This window comes from Bombina bombina, chromosome 12, assembly GCF_027579735.1.
Source record: "Bombina bombina isolate aBomBom1 chromosome 12, aBomBom1.pri, whole genome shotgun sequence".
Classification (NCBI taxonomy): Eukaryota; Metazoa; Chordata; class Amphibia; order Anura; family Bombinatoridae; genus Bombina; species Bombina bombina.
The window spans coordinates 2,600,984-2,621,463 of NC_069510.1; the positions used below are offsets into that span (position 1 = coordinate 2,600,984).

The 20,480-nt window shown below is 39.5% G+C and overlaps 1 protein-coding gene across 1 annotated transcript in view; it reads left to right on the plus strand.

The window, feature by feature from the left end:
• The window catches only part of GARNL3 (GTPase activating Rap/RanGAP domain like 3), a gene marked incomplete at its 5' end in the record, with an annotated part of 730,206 nt that extends 710,555 nt beyond the window's left edge, over window positions 1–19,651 (plus strand). Inside the window, 3 exons of the mRNA XM_053695928.1 lie at window positions 4,684–4,893; window positions 5,052–5,169; window positions 19,460–19,651. Coding sequence (XP_053551903.1) covers window positions 4,684–4,893; window positions 5,052–5,169; window positions 19,460–19,619 — 488 coding nt within the window. The remainder of the gene's footprint in view (window positions 1–4,683; window positions 4,894–5,051; window positions 5,170–19,459) is intronic.
• Window positions 19,652–20,480: the final 829 nt, after the last annotated feature.

A 20,480-nucleotide genomic window follows, 5' to 3' on the forward strand; every position in this document is an offset into this window, starting at 1 on the left:
ACACCTTTAATGCTGTTTTAAAGGCGCTAGTATGTCAGTATAGTTTTATGCTTACACCTTTAATGCTGTTGTAAAGACGCTAGTATGTCAGTATAGTTTTATGCTTACATCTTTAATGCTGTTGTAAAGGCGCTAGTATGTCAGTATAGTTTTATGCTTACACCTTTAATGCTGTTGTAAAGGTGCTAGTATGTCAGTATAGTTTTATGCTTACACCTTTAATGCTGTTGTAAAGACGCTAGTATGTCAGTATAGTTTTATGCTTACACCTTTAATGCTCCTGTAAAGGCGCTAGTATGTCAGTATAGTTTTATGCTTACACCTTTAAATGACTGTCTGTTGTAAAGACGCTATTATGTCAGTATAGTTTTATGCTTACACCTTTAATGCTGTTGTAAAGGCGCTAGTATGTCAGTATAGTTTTATGCTTACACCTTTAAATGACTGTCTGTTGTAAAGACGCTAGTATGTCAGTATAGTTTTATGCTTACACCTTTAATGCTGTTGTAAAGGCGCTAGTATGTCAGTATAGTTTTATGCTTACACCTTTAATGCTGTTGTAAAGGCGCTAGTATGTCAGTATAGTTTTATGCTTACACCTTTAAATGAATGTCTGTTGTAAAGACGCTAGTATGTCAGTATAGTTTTATGCTTACACCTTTAATGCTGTTGTAAAGGCACTAGTATGTCAGTATAGTTTTATGCTTACACCTTTAATGCTGTTGTAAAGGCGCTAGTATGTCAGTATAGTTTTATGCTTACACCTTTAAATGCTGTTGTAAAGGCGCTAGTATGTCAGTATAGTTTTATGCTTACACCTTTAATGCTGCTGTAAAGGCGCTAGTATGTCAGTATAGTTTTATGCTTACACCTTTAATGCTGTTGTAAAGGCGCTAGTATGTCAGTATAGTTTTATGCTTACACCTTTAATGCTGCTGTAAAGGCGCTAGTATGTCAGTATAGTTTTATGCTTACACCTTTAATGCTGTTGTAAAGACGCTAGTATGTCAGTATAGTTTTATGCTTACACCTTTAATGCTGTTGTAAAGACGCTAGTATGTCAGTATAGTTTTATGCTTACACCTTTAAATGCTGTTGTAAAGACGCTAGTATGTCAGTATAGTTTTATGCTTACATCTTTAAATGCTGCTGTAAAGGCGCTAGTATGTCAGTATAGTTTTATGCTTACACCTTTAAATGACTGTCTGTTGTAAAGGCTCTAGTATGTCAGTATAGTTTTATGCTTACACCTTTAATGCTGTTGTAAAGGCGCTAGTATGTCAGTATAGTTTTATGCTTACACCTTTAAATGTTGCTGTAAAGGCGCTAGTATGTCAGTATAGTTTTATGCTTACATCTTTAAATGCTGTTGTAAAGGCGCTAGTATGTCAGTATAGTTTTATGCTTACACCTTTAAATGCTGCTGTAAAGGCGCTAGTATGTCAGTATAGTTTATGCTTACACCTTTAATGCTGTTGTAAAGGCGCTAGTATGTCAGTATAGTTTTATGCTTACACCTTTAATGCTGCTGTAAAGGAGCTAGTATGTCAGTATAGTTTTATGCTTACACCTTTAATGCTGTTGTAAAGGCGCTAGTATGTCAGTATAGTTTTATGCTTACACCTTTAATGCTGTTGTAAAGGCGCTAGTATGTCAGTATAGTTTTATGCTTACACCTTTAAATGCTGTTGTAAAGGCGCTAGTATGTCAGTATAGTTTTATGCTTATACCTTTAAATGCTGCTGTAAAGGCGCTAGTATGTCAGTATAGTTTTATGCTTACACCTTTAATGCTGTTGTAAAGGTGCTAGTATGTCAGTATAGTTTTATGCTTACACCTTTAAATGCTGCTGTAAAGGCGCTAGTATGTCAGTATAGTTTTATGCTTACACCTTTAAATGCTGTTGTAAAGGCGCTAGTATGTCAGTATAGTTTTATGCTTACACCTTTAATGCTGTTGTAAAGGCGCTAGTATGTCAGTATAGTTTTATGCTTACACCTTTAATGCTGCTGTAAAGGCGCTAGTATGTCAGTATAGTTTTATGCTTACACCTTTAATGCTGCTGTAAAGGCGCTAGTATGTCAGTATAGTTTTATGCTTAGACCTTTAATGCTGCTGTAAAGGCGCTAGTATGTCAGTATAGTTTTATGCTTACACCTTTAAATGCTGTTGTAAAGGCGCTAGTATGTGAGTATAGTTTTATGCTTACACCTTTAAATGCTGTTGTAAAGGCGCTAGTATGTGAGTATAGTTTTATGCTTACACCTTTAATGCTGTTGTAAAGGCGCTAGTATGTCAGTATAGTTTTATGCTTACAACTTTAATGCTGTTGTAAAGGCGCTAGTATGTCAGTATAGTTTTATGCTTACACCTTTAATGCTGCTGTAAAGGCGCTAGTATGTCAGTATAGTTTTATGCTTACACCTTTAATGCTGCTGTAAAGGCGCTAGTATGTCAGTATAGTTTTATGCTTACACGTTTAATGCTGCTGTAAAGGCGCTAGTATGTCAGTATAGTTTTATGCTTACACCTTTAATGCTGCTGTAAAGGCGCTAGTATGTCAGTATAGTTTTATGCTTACACGTTTAATGCTGCTGTAAAGGCGCTAGTATGTCAGTATAGTTTTATGCTTACACCTTTAAATGACTGTCTGTTGTAAAGACGCTAGTATGTCAGTATAGTTTTATGCTTACACCTTTAATGCTGTTGTAAAGGCGCTAGTATGTCAGTATAGTTTTATGCTTACACCTTTAAATGCTGTTGTAAAGGCGCTAGTATGTCAGTATAGTTTTATGCTTACACCTTTAATGCTGTTGTAAAGGCGCTAGTATGTCAGTATAGTTTTATGCTTACACCTTTAATGCTGCTGTAAAGGCTCTAGTATGTCAGTATAGTTTTATGCTTACACCTTTAATGCTGTTGTAAAGGCGCTAGTATGTCAGTATAGTTTTATGCTTACACCTTTAATGCTGTTGTAAAGGTGCTAGTATGTCAGTATAGTTTTATGCTTACACCTTTAAATGCTGCTGTAAAGGCGCTAGTATGTCAGTATAGTTTTATGCTTACACCTTTAAATGCTGTTGTAAAGGCGCTAGTATGTCAGTATAGTTTTATGCTTACACCTTTAATGCTGCTGTAAAGGAGCTAGTATGTCAGTATAGTTTTATGCTTACACCTTTAATGCTGTTGTAAAGGCGCTAGTATGTCAGTATAGTTTTATGCTTACACCTTTAATGCTGTTGTAAAGGCTCTAGTATGTCAGTATAGTTTTATGCTTACACCTTTAATGCTGTTGTAAAGGCGCTAGTATGTCAGTATAGTTTTATGCTTACACCTTTAATGCTGTTGTAAAGGCGCTAGTATGTCAGTACAGTTTTATGCTTACACCTTTAAATGCTGTTGTAAAGGCGCTAGTATGTCAGTATAGTTTTATGCTTACACCTTTAATGCTGTTGTAAAGGCGCTAGTATGTCAGTATAGTTTTATGCTTACACCTTTAAATGCTGCTGTAAAGGAGCTAGTATGTCAGTATAGTTTTATGCTTACACCTTTAATGCTGCTGTAAAGGAGCTAGTATGTCAGTATAGTTTTATGCTTACACCTTTAATGCTGTTGTAAAGGCGCTAGTATGTCGGTATAGTTTTATGCTTACACCTTTAATGCTGTTGTAAAGGCGCTAGTATGTCAGTATAGTTTTATGCTTACACCTTTAAATGCTGTTGTAAAGGCGCTAGTATGTCAGTATAGTTTTATGCTTACACCTTTAAATGCTGCTGTAAAGGCGCTAGTATGTCAGTATAGTTTTATGCTTACATCTTTAAATGACTGTCTGTTGTAAAGGCGCTAGTATGTCAGTATAGTTTTATGCTTACACCTTTAATGCTGTTGTAAATGCGCTAGTATGTCAGTATAGTTTTATGCTTACACCTTTAATGCTGTTGTAAAGGCGCTAGTATGTCAGTATAGTTTTATGCTTACACCTTTAAATGACTGTCTGTTGTAAAGGCGCTAGTATGTCAGTATAGTTTTATGCTTACACCTTTAATGCTGCTGTAAAGGCGCTAGTATGTCAGTATAGTTTTATGCTTACACCTTTAAATGACTGTCTGTTGTAAAGGCGCTAGTATGTCAGTATAGTTTTATGCTTACACCTTTAATGCTGTTGTAAAGGCGCTAGTATGTCAGTATAGTTTTATGCTTACACCTTTAAATGCTGTTGTAAAGGCGCTAGTATGTCAGTATAGTTTTATGCTTACACCTTTAAATGCTGTTGTAAAGGCGCTAGTATGTCAGTATAGTTTTATGCTTACACCTTTAAATGCTGTTGTAAAGGCGCTAGTATGTCAGTATAGGTTTATGCTTACACCTTTAAATGACTGTCTGTTGTAAAGGCGCTAGTATGTCAGTATAGTTTTATGCTTACACCTTTAAATGCTGCTGTAAAGGCGCTAGTATGTCAGTATAGTTTTATGCTTACACCTTTAATGCTGCTGTAAAGGCGCTAGTATGTCAGTATAGTTTTATGCTTACACCTTTAATGCTGTTGTAAAGGCGCTAGTATGTCAGTATAGTTTTCTGCTTACTTACATTTAAAAAAAAATATATATTATTTGTGCAGTTTCATAAACACATAAACATAAGTCACATGAAATAGCAAACACTTCCGTCTCTTTGTTGCCATAGGTGAACTTCAATACAAGAATATTTACAAGATTCCCTTAAGCAATCTGGTTGGCCGAAGTATTGAGCGACCGTTAAAGTCACCACTGGTCCCCAAGGTCATCACTACTCCAACTTCCAGCGGTATTGCCTGCATCCCTGTAACGCACTCGCTGTCACTGTCACAGATGGAAATAAAAGAAATAGCGTGCAGGACCAGAAAGGAGTTGTTAGGTATTATATCTCATCCGTATTACATAGAGCTTTATTTATGCATAAGTAGTATATTAGATGTACGATTACCGTCTGCTTTACCCTGCACTAAGTCCTAAAAGAGTTAATGTATTGATCCCCTCGGTTTAGAAGGCTTTATAGAATATAATGTTTTACAGGTCTTTCTAGTGAGCCAACAACAAAATCTGATAGTTCACACAAACAAAAGAAACTTGCCAAAAAAACAGAGGAAGGAGACACTAAGCAGGACGTGGTACGGTCGTCTAGCACTGATCGGTGAGCTAAAAACCAATGTGTGTGTCCTGCACTATTTTATGTAAATCTATATTGTAATCATCTCTTGCAAAGCAACAGCTCCTTGTGTTGCTATCATAGGCCCAGGTTACAAGTAGAGCGCTACTGATAGCTCACGGCGCACTAGCAGTATAACTGCACATTTTATTACAAGTAGAGCACTACTGATAGCTCACGGCGCACTAGCAGTATAACTGCACATTTTATTACAAGTAGAGCGCTACTGATAGCTCACGGCGCACTAGCAGTATAACTGCACATTTTATTACAAGTAGAACGCTACTGATAGCTCACGGCGCACTAGCAATATAACTGCACATTTTATTACAAGTAGAGCGCTACTGATAGCTCACGGCGCACTAGCAATATAACTGCACATTTTATTACAAGTAGAGCACTACTGATAGCTCACGGCGCACTAGCAATATAACTGCACATTTTATTACAAGTAGAACGCTACTGATAGCTCACGGCGCACTAGCAATATAACTGCACATTTTATTACAAATAGAGCGCTACTGATAGCTCACGGCGCACTAGCAATATAACTGCACATTTTATTACAAATAGAGCGCTACTGATAGCTCACTGCGCACTAGCACTATAACTGCACATTTTATTACAAGTAGAGCGCCACTGATAGCTCACGACGCACTAGCACTATAACTGCACATTTTATTACAAATAGAATGCTACTGATAGCTCACGGCGCACTAGCAGTATAACTGCACATTTTATTACAAGTAGAGCGCCACTGATAGCTGACGGCGCACTAGCAATATAACTGCACATTTTATTACAAGTAGAGCGCCACTGATAGCTCACGACGCACTAGCACTATAACTGCACATTTTATTACAAATAGAATGCTACTGATAGCTCACTGCGCACTAGCAATATAACTGCACATTTTATTACAAGTAGAGCGCCACTGATAGCTCACGACGCACTAGCCGTATAACTGCACATTTTATTACAAGTAGAGCGCTACTGATAGCTCACGGCGCACTAGCAGTATAACTGCACATTTTATTACAAGTAGAGCGCCACTGATAGCTGACGGCGCACTAGCAATATAACTGCACATTTTATTACAAGTAGAGCACTACTGATAGCTCACGGCGCACTAGCAATATAACTGCACATTTTATTACAAGTAGAGCGCCACTGATAGCTCACGGCGCACTAGCAGTATAACTGCACATTTTATTACAAGTAGAGCGCCACTGATAGCTCACGGCGCACTAGCAGTATAACTGCACATTTTATTACAAATAGAGCGCTACTGATAGCTCACGGCGCACTAGCAATATAACTGCACATTTTATTACAAGTAGAGCGCCACTGATAGCTCACGGCGCACTAGCAATATAACTGCACATTTTATTACAAGTAGAGCGCCACTGATAGCTGACGGCGCACTAGCAATATAACTGCACATTTTATTACAAGTAGAGCGCCACTGATAGCTCACGGCGCACTAGCAATATAACTGAACATTTTATTACAAGTAGAGCGCCACTGATAGCTCACGGCGGTCTAGCAATATAACTGCACATTTTATTACAAGTAGAGCGCCACTGATAGCTCACGGCGCACTAGCAATATAACTGCACATTTTATTACAAGTAGAGCGCCACTGATAGCTGATGGCGCACTAGCAATATAACTGCACATTTTATTACAAGTAGAGCGCCACTGATAGCTCACGGCGCACTAGCCGTATAACTGCACATTTTATTACAAGTAGAGCGTCACTGATAGCTCACGGCGCACTAGCAATATAACTGCACATTTTATTACAAGTAGAGCGCCACTGATAGCTCACGGCGCACTAGCAATATAACTGCACATTTTATTACAAGTAGAGCGCCACTGATAGCTCACGGCGCACTAGCAGTATAACTGCACATTTTATTACTAGTAGAGCGCTACTGATAGCTCACGGCGCACTAGCAATATGACTGCACATTTTCATAAAATGTGCAGTTATATTGCTAGTGCGCAGTGAGCTATCAGTAGCGCTCTATTTGTAATAAAATGTGCAGTTATATTGCTGGTACGCCGTCAACTATCAGTGGCGCTCTACTTGTAATAAAATGTGTAGTTTTATTGCTAGTGCGCCGTGAGCTATCAGTGGCACTCTACTTGTAATAAAATGTGCAGTTATATTGCTAGTGCGCCGTGAGCTATCAGTGGCGCTCTACTTGTAATAAAATGTGCAGTTATATTGCTAGTGCGCCGTGAGCTATCAGTAGCGCTCTACTTGTAATAAAATGTGCAGTTATATTGCTAGTGCGCCATGAGCTATCAGTGGCGTTCTACTTGTAATAAAATGTGCAGTTATATTGCTAGTGCACCGTGAGCTATCAGTGGTGCGCTACTTGTAATAAAATGTGCAGTTATATTGCTAGTGCGCACTGAGCTATCAGTAGCGCTCTACTTGTAATAAAATGTGCAGTTATATTGCTAGTGTGCCGTGAGCTATCAGTGGCGCTCTACTTGTAATAAAATGTGCAGTTATATTGCTAGTTCGCCGTGAGCTATCAGTGGCGCTCTACTTGTAATAAAATGTGCAGTTATATTGCTAGTGCGCTGTCAGCTATCAGTGGCGCTCTACTTGTAATAAAATGTGCAGTTATATTGCTAGTGCGCCGTGAGCTATGAGTAGCGCTCTACTTGTTTTTATTACAAGTAGAGCGCCACTGATAGCTGACGGCGCACTAGCAATATAACTGCACATTTTATTACAAGTAGAGCGCCACTGATAGCTCATGGCGCACTAGCAGTATAACTGCACATTTTATTACAAATAGAGCGCTACTGATAGCTCACGACGCACTAGCAATATAACTGCACATTTTATTACAAATAGAGCGCTACTGATAGCTCACGGCACACTAACAATATAACTGCACATTTTATTACAAGTAGAGCGCCACTGATAGCTGACTGCGCACTAGAAATATAACTGCACATTTTATTACAAGTAGAGCGCCACTGATAGCTCATGGCGCACTAGCAGTATAACTGCACATTTTATTACAAATAGAGCGCTACTGATAGCTCACGGCGCACTAGCAATATAACGGCACATTTTATTACAAGTAGAGCACTACTGATAGCTCACGGCGCACTAGCCGTATAACTGCACATTTTATTACAAGTAGAGCGTCACTGATAGCTCACGGCGCACTAGCAATATAACTGCACATTTTATTACAAGTAGAGCGCCACTGATAGCTCACGGCGCACTAACAATATAACTGCACATTTTATTACAAGTAGAGCGCCACTGATAGCTCACGGCGCACTAGCAGTATAACTGCACATTTTATTACAAATAGAGCGCTACTGATAGCTCACGGCGCACTAGCAATATAACTGCACATTTTATTACAAGTAGAGCGCTACTGATAGCTCACGGCGCACTAACCATATCACTGCACATTTTATTACAAGTAGAGCGCTACTGATAGCTCTCGACGCACTAGCAGTATAACTGCACATTTTATTACAAGTAGAGCGCCACTGATAGCTCACGGCGCACTAGCAATATAACTGCACATTTCATTACAAGTAGAGCGCCACTGATAGCTCACGGCGGATCAGTAGCGCTCTATTTGTAATAAAATGTGCAGTTATATTGCTAGTACGCCGTCAACTATCAGTGGCGCTCTACTTGTAATAAAATGTGTAGTTATATTGCTAGTGCGCCGTGAGCTATCAGTGGCGCTCTACTTGTAATAAAATGTGCAGTTATATTGCTAGTGCGCCGTGAGCTATCAGTGGCGCTCTACTTGTAATAAAATGTGCAGTTATATTGCTAGTGCACCGTGAGCTATCAGTGGCGCTCTACTTGTAATAAAATGTGCAGTTATATTGCTAATGCGCCGTGAGCTATCAGTGGCGCTCTACTTGTAATAAAATGTGCAGTTATATTGCTAGTGCGCCGTGAGCTATCAGTGGCACTCTACTTGTAATAAAATGTGCAGTAATATTGCTAGTGCGCCGTGAGCTATCAGTGGCGCTCTACTTGTAATAAAATGTGCAGTTATATTGCTAGTGCGCCGTGAGCTATCAGTGGTGTGCTACTTGTAATAAAATGTGCAGTTATATTGCTAGTGCGCACTGAGCTATCAGTAGCGCTCTACTTGTAATAAAATGTTCTGTTATATTGCTAGTGCGCCGTGAGCTATTAGTAGCGCTCTACTTGTAATAAAATGTGCAGTTATATTGCTAGTGCGCCGTGAGCTATCAGTGGCGCTCTATTAGTAATAAAATGTGTAGTTATATTGCTAGTGCGGCGTCAGCTATCAGTGGCGCTCTACTTGTAATAAAATGTGCAGTCATATTGCTAGTGCGCCGTGAGCTATTAGTAGCGCTCTACTTGTAATAAAATGTGCAGTTATATGGCTAGTGTGCCGTGAGCTATCAGTGGCGCTCTACTTGTAATAAAATGTGTAGTTATATTGCTAGTGTGCCGTGAGCTATCAGTAGCGCTCTACTTGTCATAAAATGTGCAGTTATATTGCTAGTGCGCCGTGAGCTATCAGTAGCGCTCTACTTGTAATAAAATGAGCAGTTAAATTGCTAGTGCGCCGTGAGCTATCTGTTACGCTCTACTTGTAATAAAATGTGCAGTTATATTGCTAGTGCACCGTGAGCTATCAGTGGCGCTCTACTTGTAATAAAATGTGCAGTTATATTGCTAGTGCGCCGTCAGCTATCAGTGGCGCTCTACTTGTAATAAAATGTGCAGTTATATTGCTAGTGCGCCGTCAGCTATCAGTGGCGCTCTACTTGTAATAAAATGTGCAGTTATATTGCTAGTGCGCCGTCAGCTATCAGTGGCACTCTACTTGTAATAAAATGTGCAGTTATATTGCTAGTGCGCCGTGAGCTATCAGTAGCGCTCTACTTGTCATAAAATGTGCAGTTATATTGCTAGTGCGCCGTGAGCTATCAGTAGCGCTCTACTTGTAATAAAATGAGCAGTTAAATTGCTAGTGCGCCGTGAGCTATCTGTGGCGCTCTACTTGTAATAAAATGTGCAGTTATACTGCTAGTGCGCCATGAGCTATCAGTGGCGCTCTACTTGTAATAAAATGTGCAGTTATATTGCTAGTGCGCAGTCAGCTATCAGTGGCGCTCTACTTGTAATAAAATGTGCAGTTATATTGCTAGTGCGCCGTCAGCTATCAGTAGCATTCTATTTGTAATAAAATGTGCAGTTATATCGCTAGTGCGCCATGAGCTATCAGTAGCGCTCTTCTTGTAATAAAATGTGCAGTTATATTGCTAGTGCGCCGGCAGCTATCAGTGGCGCTCTACTTGTAATAAAATGTGTAGTTATATTGCTAGTGCGCCGTGAGCTATTAGTAGCGCTCTACTTGTAATAAAATGTGCAGCTATATTGCTAGTGCGCCGTCAGCTATCAGTGGCGCTCTACTTGTAATAAAATGTGCAGTTATATTGCTAGTGCGCCGTGAGCTATGAGTAGCGCTCTACTTGTTTTTATTACAAGTAGAGCGCCACTGATAGCTGACGGCGCACTAGCAATATAACTGCACATTTTATTACAAGTAGAGCGCCACTGATAGCTCACGACGCACTAGCAATATAACTGCACATTTTATTACAAATAGAGCACTACTGATAGCTCACGGCGTACTAGCAATATAACTGCACATTTTATTACAAGTAGAGCGCCACTTATAGCTGACTGCGCACTAGCAATATAACTGCACATTTTATTACAAGTAGAGCGCCACTGATAGCTCATGGCGCACTAGCAGTATAACTACACATTTTATTACAAATAGAGCGCTACTGATAGCTCACGGCGCACTAGTAATATAACTGCACATTTTATTACAAGTAAAGCACTACTGATAGCTCACGGCGAACTAGCCGTATAACTGCACATTTTATTACAAGTAGAGCGCCACTGATAGCTGACGGCGCACTAGCAATATAACTGCACATTTTATTACAAGTAGAGCGCCACTGATAGCTCACGGCGCACTAGCAGTATAACTGCACATTTTATTACAAATAGAGCACTACTGATAGCTCACGGCGCACTAGCAATATAACTGCACATTTTATTACAAGTAGAGCGCCACTGATAGCTGACGGCGCACTAGCATAATAACTGCACATTTTATTACAAGTAGAGCGCCACTGATAGCTCACGGCGCACTAGCAATATAACTGCACATTTTATTATAAGTAGAGCGCCACTGATAGCTCACGGCGCACTAGCAATATAACTGCACATTTTATTACAAGTAGAGCGCCACTGATAGCTGACGGCGCACTAGCAATATAACTGCACATTTTATTACAAGTAGAGCGCCACTGATAGCTGACGGCGCACTAGCAATATAACTGCACATTTTATTACAAGTAGAGCGCCACTGATAGCTGACGGCGCACTAGCAATATAACTGCACATTTTATTACAAGTAGAGCGCCACTGATAGCTCACGGCGCACTAGCAATATAACTGCACATTTTATTACAAGTAGAGCGCCACAGATAGCTCACGGCGCACTAGCAATATAACTGCACATTTTATTACAAGTAGAGCGCCACTGATAGCTGACGGCGCACTAGCAATATAACTGCACATTTTATTACAAGTAGAGCGCCACTGATAGCTGATGGCGCACTAGCAATATAACTGCACATTTTATTACAAGTAGAGCGCCACTGATAGCTCACGGCGCACTAGCAATTTAACTGCTCATTTTATTACAAGTAGAGCGCTACTGATAGCTCACGGCGCACTAGCAATATAACTGCACATTTTATGACAAGTAGAGCGCTACTGATAGCTCACGGCGCACTAGCAATATAACTGCACATTTTATTACAAGTAGAGTGCCACTGATAGCTCACGGCGCACTAGCAATTTAACTGCTCATTTTATTACAAGTAGAGCGCTACTGATAGCTCATGGCGCACTAGCAATATAACTGCACATTTTATGACAAGTAGAGCGCTACTGATAGCTCACGGCGCACTAGCAATATAACTGCACATTTTATTACAAGTAGAGCGCCACTGATAGCTGCCGGCGCACTAGCAGTATAACTGCACATTTTATTACAAGTAGAGCGCTACTGATAGCTCACAGCGCACTAGCAATATAACTGCACATTTTATTACAAGTAGAGTGCTACTGATAGCTCATGGCGCACTAGCAATATAACTACACATTTTATGACAAGTAGAGCGCTACTGATAGCTCACGGCGCACTAGCAATATAACTGCACATTTTATTACAAGTAGAGCGCCACTGATAGCTGCCGGCGCACTAGCAGTATAACTTCACATTTTATTACAAGTAGAGCGCTACTGATAGCTCACGGCACACTAGCAATATAACTGCACATTTTATTACAAGTAGAGCGCCACTGATAGCTGACGGCGCACTAGCAATATAACTGCACATTTTATTACAAGTAGAGCGCCACAGATAGCTCACGGCGCACTAGCAATTTAACTGCTCATTTTATTACAAGTAGAGCGCTACTGATAGCTCACGGCGCACTAGCAATATAACTGCACATTTTATGACAAGTAGAGCGCTACTGATAGCTCACGGCGCACTAGCAATATAACTGCACATTTAATTACAAGTAGAGCGCCACTGATAGCTGCCGGCGCACTAGCAATATAACTGCACATTTTATTACAAGAAGAGCGCTACTGATAGCTCACGGCGCACTAGCAATATAGCTGCACATTTTATTACAAGAAGAGCGCTACTGATAGCTCATGGCGCACTAGCAGTATAGCTGCACATTTTATGACAAGTAGAGCGCTACTGATAGCTCACGGCGCACTAGCAATATAACCGCACATTTTATTACAAGTAGAGCGCCACTGATAGCTGCCGGCGCACTAGCAATATAACTGCACATTTTATTACAAGAAGAGCGCTACTGATAGCTCATGGCACAGTAGCAATATAACTGCACATTTTATTACAAGTAGAGCGCTACTGATAGCTCATGGCGCACTAGCAATATAACTGCACATTTTATTACAAGTAGAGCGCCACTGATAGCTGCCGGCGCACTAGCAATATAACTACACATTTTATTACAAGTAGAGCGCTACTGATAGCTCACGGCGCACTAGCAGTATAACTGCACATTTTATTACAAGTAGAGCGCCACTGATAGCTGCCGGCGCACTAGCAATATAACTGCACATTTTATTACAAGTAGAGCACTACTGATAGCTCATGGCACACTAGCAGTATAACTGCACATTTTATTACAAGTAGAGCACTACTGATAGCTCATGGCACACTAGCAATATAACTACACATTTTATTACAAGTAGAACGCTACTGATAGCTCACGGCGCACTAGCAGTATAACTGCACATTTTATTACAAGTAGAGCGCCACTGATAGCTGCCGGCGCACTAGCAATATAACTGCACATTTTATTACAAGTAGAGCGCCACTGATAGCTGCCGGCGCACTAGCAATATAACTGCACATTTTATTACAAGTAGAGCGCTACTAATAGCTCACGGCGCACTAGCAATATAACGACACATTTTATTACAAGTAGAGCGCTACTGATAGCTGCCGGCGCACTAGCAATATAACTACACATTTTATTACAAGTAGAGCGCTACTGATAGCTCACGGCGCACTAGCAATATAACTGCACATTTTATTACAAGTAGAGCGCCACTGATAGCTGCCGGCGCACTAGCAATATAACTGCACATTTTATTACAAGTAGAGCGCTACTAATAGCTCACGGCGCACTAGCAATATAACTACACATTTTATTACAAGTAGAGCGCTACTGATAGCTGCCGGCGCACTAGCAATATAACTGCACATTTTATTACAAGTAGAGCGCCACTGATAGCTGCCGGCGCACTAGCAATATAACTGCACATTTTATTACAAGTAGAGCGCTACTGATAGCTGCCGGCGCACTAGCAATATAACTACACATTTTATTACAAGTAGAGCGCTACTGATAGCTCACGGTGAACTAGCAATATAACTGCACATTTTATTACAAGTAGAGCGCCACTGATAGCTCACGGCGCACTAGCAATATAACTACACATTTTATTACAAGTATGAAGCCCGGGCTAATACTGATAGCTCTGGCTGCGGCGCACTAGCAATATAACTACACATTTTATTACAAGTAGAGCGCTACTGATAGCTCACGGCGCACTAGCAATATAACTGCACATTTTATTACAAGTAGAGCGCTACTGATAGCTCATGGCACACTAGCAATATAACTACACATTTTATTACAAGTAGAGCACTACTGATAGCTCATGGCGCACTAGCAATATAACTACACATTTTATTACAAGTAGAGCGCTACTGATAGCTCATGGCGCACTAGCAATATAACTGCACATTTTATTACAAGTAGAGCACTACTGATAGCTCATGGCGCACTAGCAATATAACTGCACATTTTATAACAAGTCCATGGTAACCAGAGAATATTATCTCTTTACTTTGCCCCTACACTTTCAATGGATTTCACAGTGGCGCTAAACATAGAAATTCATTATTACAAGTTAAAAGTTATGGCAGCACTAAAAAAACATAAGAACTTGAGACAATGGGCGCCATTTATTATGCAACTGATGCTGCTTCAGATCCGCCTGAAACTGAAGAAGCAGCCGTGGTAAGACCGTCGCTCCTTAACTTCTCCATCACCTTTTTAGTTGGTGGAGTGAAATCATCCTGAGCCGATCGGGATGATTGACAGCCCCTGCTAGCAGCCGCAAGTGAGCAGGGAGTGTCATTGCACAAGCATTTAACTAGAAATGCTTGTGCAATGATAAATGCCGACATCTTATAGGGAATCATGTCCGCTTGAACATTAATAAATCTACCCCATGAAGTAAAGGGCTACAATAAAAGTGTAAAAGATACACAGATAGATATAGATAATATTACACGTAAAATATACCTTTATAAATCTACAAAAAGGGTTTAAGAAAGAATATGGTATATGTGAATGTGTTTGACTGGGAAGGGGACAAAAGTATACATATATATATCTGTATATATGTGTGTGTATGTATATACATGTGTTTATATGTGTGCATATCTGACTATATGTGTGTGTATGTATATACATGTGTTTATATATGTGCATATTTATGGGCACACACACAAATTTCAATCTCTCTCTCTCTATTATATATATATATATATATATATATATATACATACATACACAAACACACAAACATACATAGAAATTTCAATCAATCAATCTCTCTCTCTTTCTCTCTCTCTATATCTCTCTCTATATATATGTGACGGATACCCCGGCTACCCCGACTGGGTAGCTCCGTCAAAGGGGTCCTGCTTCCTCCCTGCCGACTGCAGCTATGTAGCTTGCAAGTGACCACAGCCTGTAGCCACCCCTGATGCCCAACAGCATCAGTACCCAGGGTCCCACCCTGTGGCAGACTCCAGCTACCCAGACTGGGTAGCTCTGCCTGAGGATCCTTTCTCTGCCTGGAACAGGCTGCTATGTAGCCCAGGAAAGTGATTTTAGCTGGGGCCCACCCAAATAACTAGACAGACTAGCATTCAGGTGAAACAAGAACTGCTTTATTTCACAGAAAACATAGCTTTTATACATTTCCAACAGAAAAGGGGGGTAGTTATAACAAATATTATACAATGAGACAAACATCAGACCATGGTTAGTTAAACAAGATTCTAATCACAAAAAGACAATGGATGACTCAGACAATAGCAGAAAGACACATAACAGCAGGAGGTCTCAGCATTCGATTATCTAATCACACAAGGACAATGGATGACACATACAATAATAGAAAGGCACATAACAGCAGGAGGTTGCAATAATCTCAAACATTCTGAGTCGGGGGGGGGGGGGGGGTTGGGACTGAATTGGGCTGTCACCTTATACTCCAACCAAAAAAGGGGGTAAGAGTTCAACCCCTGCAGCCCAGTATCCGTGACAGTGAGGTTGTAGGGGGGTGAGGGGTAGCCTTAGCTGTCTGGTATCCATGACAATATATATATAGTTGTATGCAAAAGTTTAGGCACCCCTGACAATTTCCATGATTTTCATTTATAAATAATTGGGTGTTTGGATCAGCAATTTCATCTTGATCTATCAAATAACTGAAGGACACAGTAATATTTCAGTAGTGAAATGAGGTTTAATGGATTAACAGAAAATGTGCAATATGCATCAAAACGAAATTAGACAGGTGCATAAATGTGGGCACCCTTGTCATTTTGTTGATTTCAATACCTGTAACTACCTAGCACTGATTAATTGGAACACACAATTGGTTTAGTGAGCTCATCAGGCCTTGAACTTCATAGACAGGTGCATCCAATCATGAGAAAAGGTATTTAAGGTGGCCAAATGCAAGTTGTTGTTCTCTTTGACTCTCCTCTGAAGAGTGGCAACATGGTGTCCTCAAAACAACTCTCAAATGACCTGAAAACAAAGATAGTTCAACATTATGGTTTAGGGGAAGGCTACAAAAAGCTATTGCAGAGATTTAAGCTGTCAGTGTCTACTGTGAGGAACATAGTAAAGAAATGGAAGACCACAGGCACAGTTCTTGTTAAGGCCAGAAGTGGCAGGCCAAGTAAAATATCGGAGAGGCAAAGGATGGTGAGAACGGTCAAAAACAGCCTACAGACCACCTCCAAAGACCTACAACATCATCTTGCTGCAGATGGTGTCATTGTGCATCGTTCAACAATTCAGCACACTTTTTACACAAGGAGAAGCTGTATGGGAGAGTGATGCGGAAGAAGCCTTTTCTGCACACACGCCACAAACGCACATTTGGACAAGCCAGCTTCATTTTGAAAGAAGGTGCTGTGGACTGATGAAACAAAGATTGAGTTATTTGGTCATAACAAGGAGCGTTATGCATGGCGGCAAAAGAACACAGCGTTCCAAGACACTCACAGTAAAATTTGGTGGATCTCCCATCATGCTGTGGGGCTGTGTGGCCAGTGCCAGTACTGGGAATCTTGTTAAAGTTGAGGGTCGCATTGCTTCTACTCAATATCAGCAGATCCTTAAGAATAATGTTGAGGAATCAGTCACAAAGTTGAAGTTACGCCGAGGCTGAATATTTTAACACGACAACGACCCAAAACACTGCTCAAAATCTACTCTGGCATTTATGCAGAGGAACAAGTACAATGTTCTAGAATGGCCATCCCAGTCCCCAGACCTGAATATCATTGAAAATCTGTGGGGTGATTTGAAGCGGGCTGTCCATGCTCGGCAACCATCAAAGCTAACTGAACTGGAGATGTTTTGTAAGGAGGAATGGTCCAAAATACCTTCACCTAGAATCCAGACACTCATTACAGGCTATCGGAAGCGTCTAGAGGCTGTTATTTCTGCTAAAGGAGGCTCTACTAAATAATGATGCAATATTTCTGTTGGGGTGCCCAAATTTATGCACCTGTAATTTTCATTTTGATGCATATTTCACATTTCTATTAATCCAATAAACCTTATTTCACTACTGCAATATTACTGTGTCCTTCAGTTATTTGATAGATCAAAATGAAATTGCTGATCTAAACACCTAATTATTTATAAATGAAAATCATGGAAATTGTCAGGGGTGCCTAAAATTTTGCATATGACTCTATATATATATATATATATATACATACAAACACATACACAAACTAACACACATAAACACACACAAATTTCAATCTCTCTCTTTTTATATATATATATATATATATACATATATATATATATATATATATATACATACAAACACATACACAAACTAACACACATAAACACACACAAATTTCAATCTCTCTCTTTTTATATATATATATATATACATATATATATATATACATACACACAAATACGCAAACAAATACGCACTCAAATTTCAATATCTCTCTCTCTCTCTCTCTCTCTCTCTCTCTCTCTATATATATATATATATATATATATATATATATATATATATATTCAAGGATTGATACAGCGCCTATATGTCCAATATACTGTTGGGGTATGTAAAGAGTATAAAATAAATAAAAAATAAATAAATAAAATAAATGAAAGTCCAGCTAAAAATTGCATATAAAATATATGAACTCAGAAACAATGTTCATATGAGTCCTAAGAATGATATGGTTCGTAGTGAATCTCCAGATGTAGTTGATATACAGTTATAGATGGTATATAATACCCTTACCAGATATTACCTCAATCGAATGAGGTAAGTATGCCGCACTGGGGGTATATATAGATGATTGGATTTCCTCCTTGTATCCAGCTGTAGTGCCTCTTATAGTATTCGTTAACCTCTTGGAGTATGCAGGGATGTGTTTCTGATGGTGAATAGATCCCTTACACTTCCTGTGGGTTAGTGGTTGGCCTCTTGGAGTGCTTTTTCTGTCCTGGTATTAACCAGCTATGGCTGCACAGTCAGGAAGATATATATATATATATATATATACACACACACACACACAAAGAAGGGCTCTTCTGTGATTAGCTAATATGTTATCTAAAAGTGGTTAAAGGGACAGTCTAGGCCAAAATAAACTTTCATGATTCAGATAGAGCATGTAATTTTAAACAATTGTCCAATTTACTTTTATCACCAATTTTGCGATGTTCTCTTGGTATTCTTGGTTGAAAGCTTAACCTAGGAGGTTCATATGCTAATTTCTTAGACCTTGAAGCCCACCTCTTTCAGATTGCATTTTAACAGTTTTTCACCACTAGAGGGTGTTAGTTCACATATTTCATATAGATAACACTGTGCTCGTGCACGTGAAGTAATCTGGGAGCAGGCACTGATTGGCTAGACTGCAAGTCTGTCAAAAGAACTGAAAAAAGGGGCAGTTTGCAGAGCCTTAGATACAAGATAATCGCAGAGGTTAAAAGTATATTAATATACCTGTGTTGGTTATGCAAAACTGGGAAATGGGTAATAAAGGGATTATCTATCTTTTAAAACAATAACAATTCTGGTGTAGACTGTCCCTTTAAGGTAGAAAGAAATAAGAATATAAATGGAGAAAGTTTTGAACTTAAACATATGACCATGGCACACTTGTAGTATCTCCTGGGCTATCTAGACATAATTTATTTAATAGTTTCACATCCTGTTAGAAAATCTGTGTAAATGATTTCAATCACACATTTGTTTGTCTATATTCACATCCATAAAATAGCCTCCTTTTTGTTGCAGGATAAACTCGAGCTCGTTTGAGAGTAATTCTGAAGGTCAGCGTCATTATTCCACTAGCTCTGACCCTGACACTGTCAGTGTGGAGGAGAGCCTACCCTTTAACAGTACCCCCTTCCAGATGGGCATATCATTTGATGAAGATATTGTTGATTTAAAGTGACGACAATCTTAGTATCCCTTGTTCTCTTCTCCTTCTTCTTACGTCTCAACTATGTAGGAATGTCACAACACTGCAAACAAGCTCTGGGGACAATGAGTATTGTACAGATGATGCTCTGTGGTGATAGAGTTTAAAGATCACTAAGTGGAGTGTCCAATGTCTGAACCTACAGGCTCTACTGCATTTGTTTACAAAGCTATATGTATTACTCAGTGTGCTGATCAACTAGAAAGTAAAACGATGCCTACATTCTCGCATTAGATCCAAAAATGAAAAAGATGAAAATGTCCATCCATAATTGTATAACAAGGGATCATTATCTGGTGCAAAGGCCACTTTGGGGTCTTCATTCAATTTGAGTTATCCAACTTGACCAGCAAAACTTTGGCTGTACCAAGCGTGTAAAGAGACGCTAGGTGTGACACAGAAGTACTGAAGTTCCGTGTTCAGACCCCGCTTATATTGTATAGACAGCATAGGAATCTGTATAGGTCAATATGAGACATGTCTACAGCACCAGAAAAACAAGGGAAATCCTTTATGTATTAATTCAGCGGTTGTTAGGGAAGGGACAGAGATCAATGTATTGCTTTGTAATAGGTCATTACAGGGGAAGACAAACAATACAGGATTTTCATTATTTCATATATGACAAAGGCAATTTTGCCCACATAATGGAATCTCAGAATTACATATTTGTATATAGATCTAAAAAATTATATATAAAGTATAGGTTTTCTATCATTGCATAAAGTATATAGGTGCCTGTCTAAGCGCTTTTATTTATTTTATAATCATTCACAAGATGCTGCTAAACCACAGGCTTCCATCGAAACACAACAAACAAAAGGCTTTGGGTGG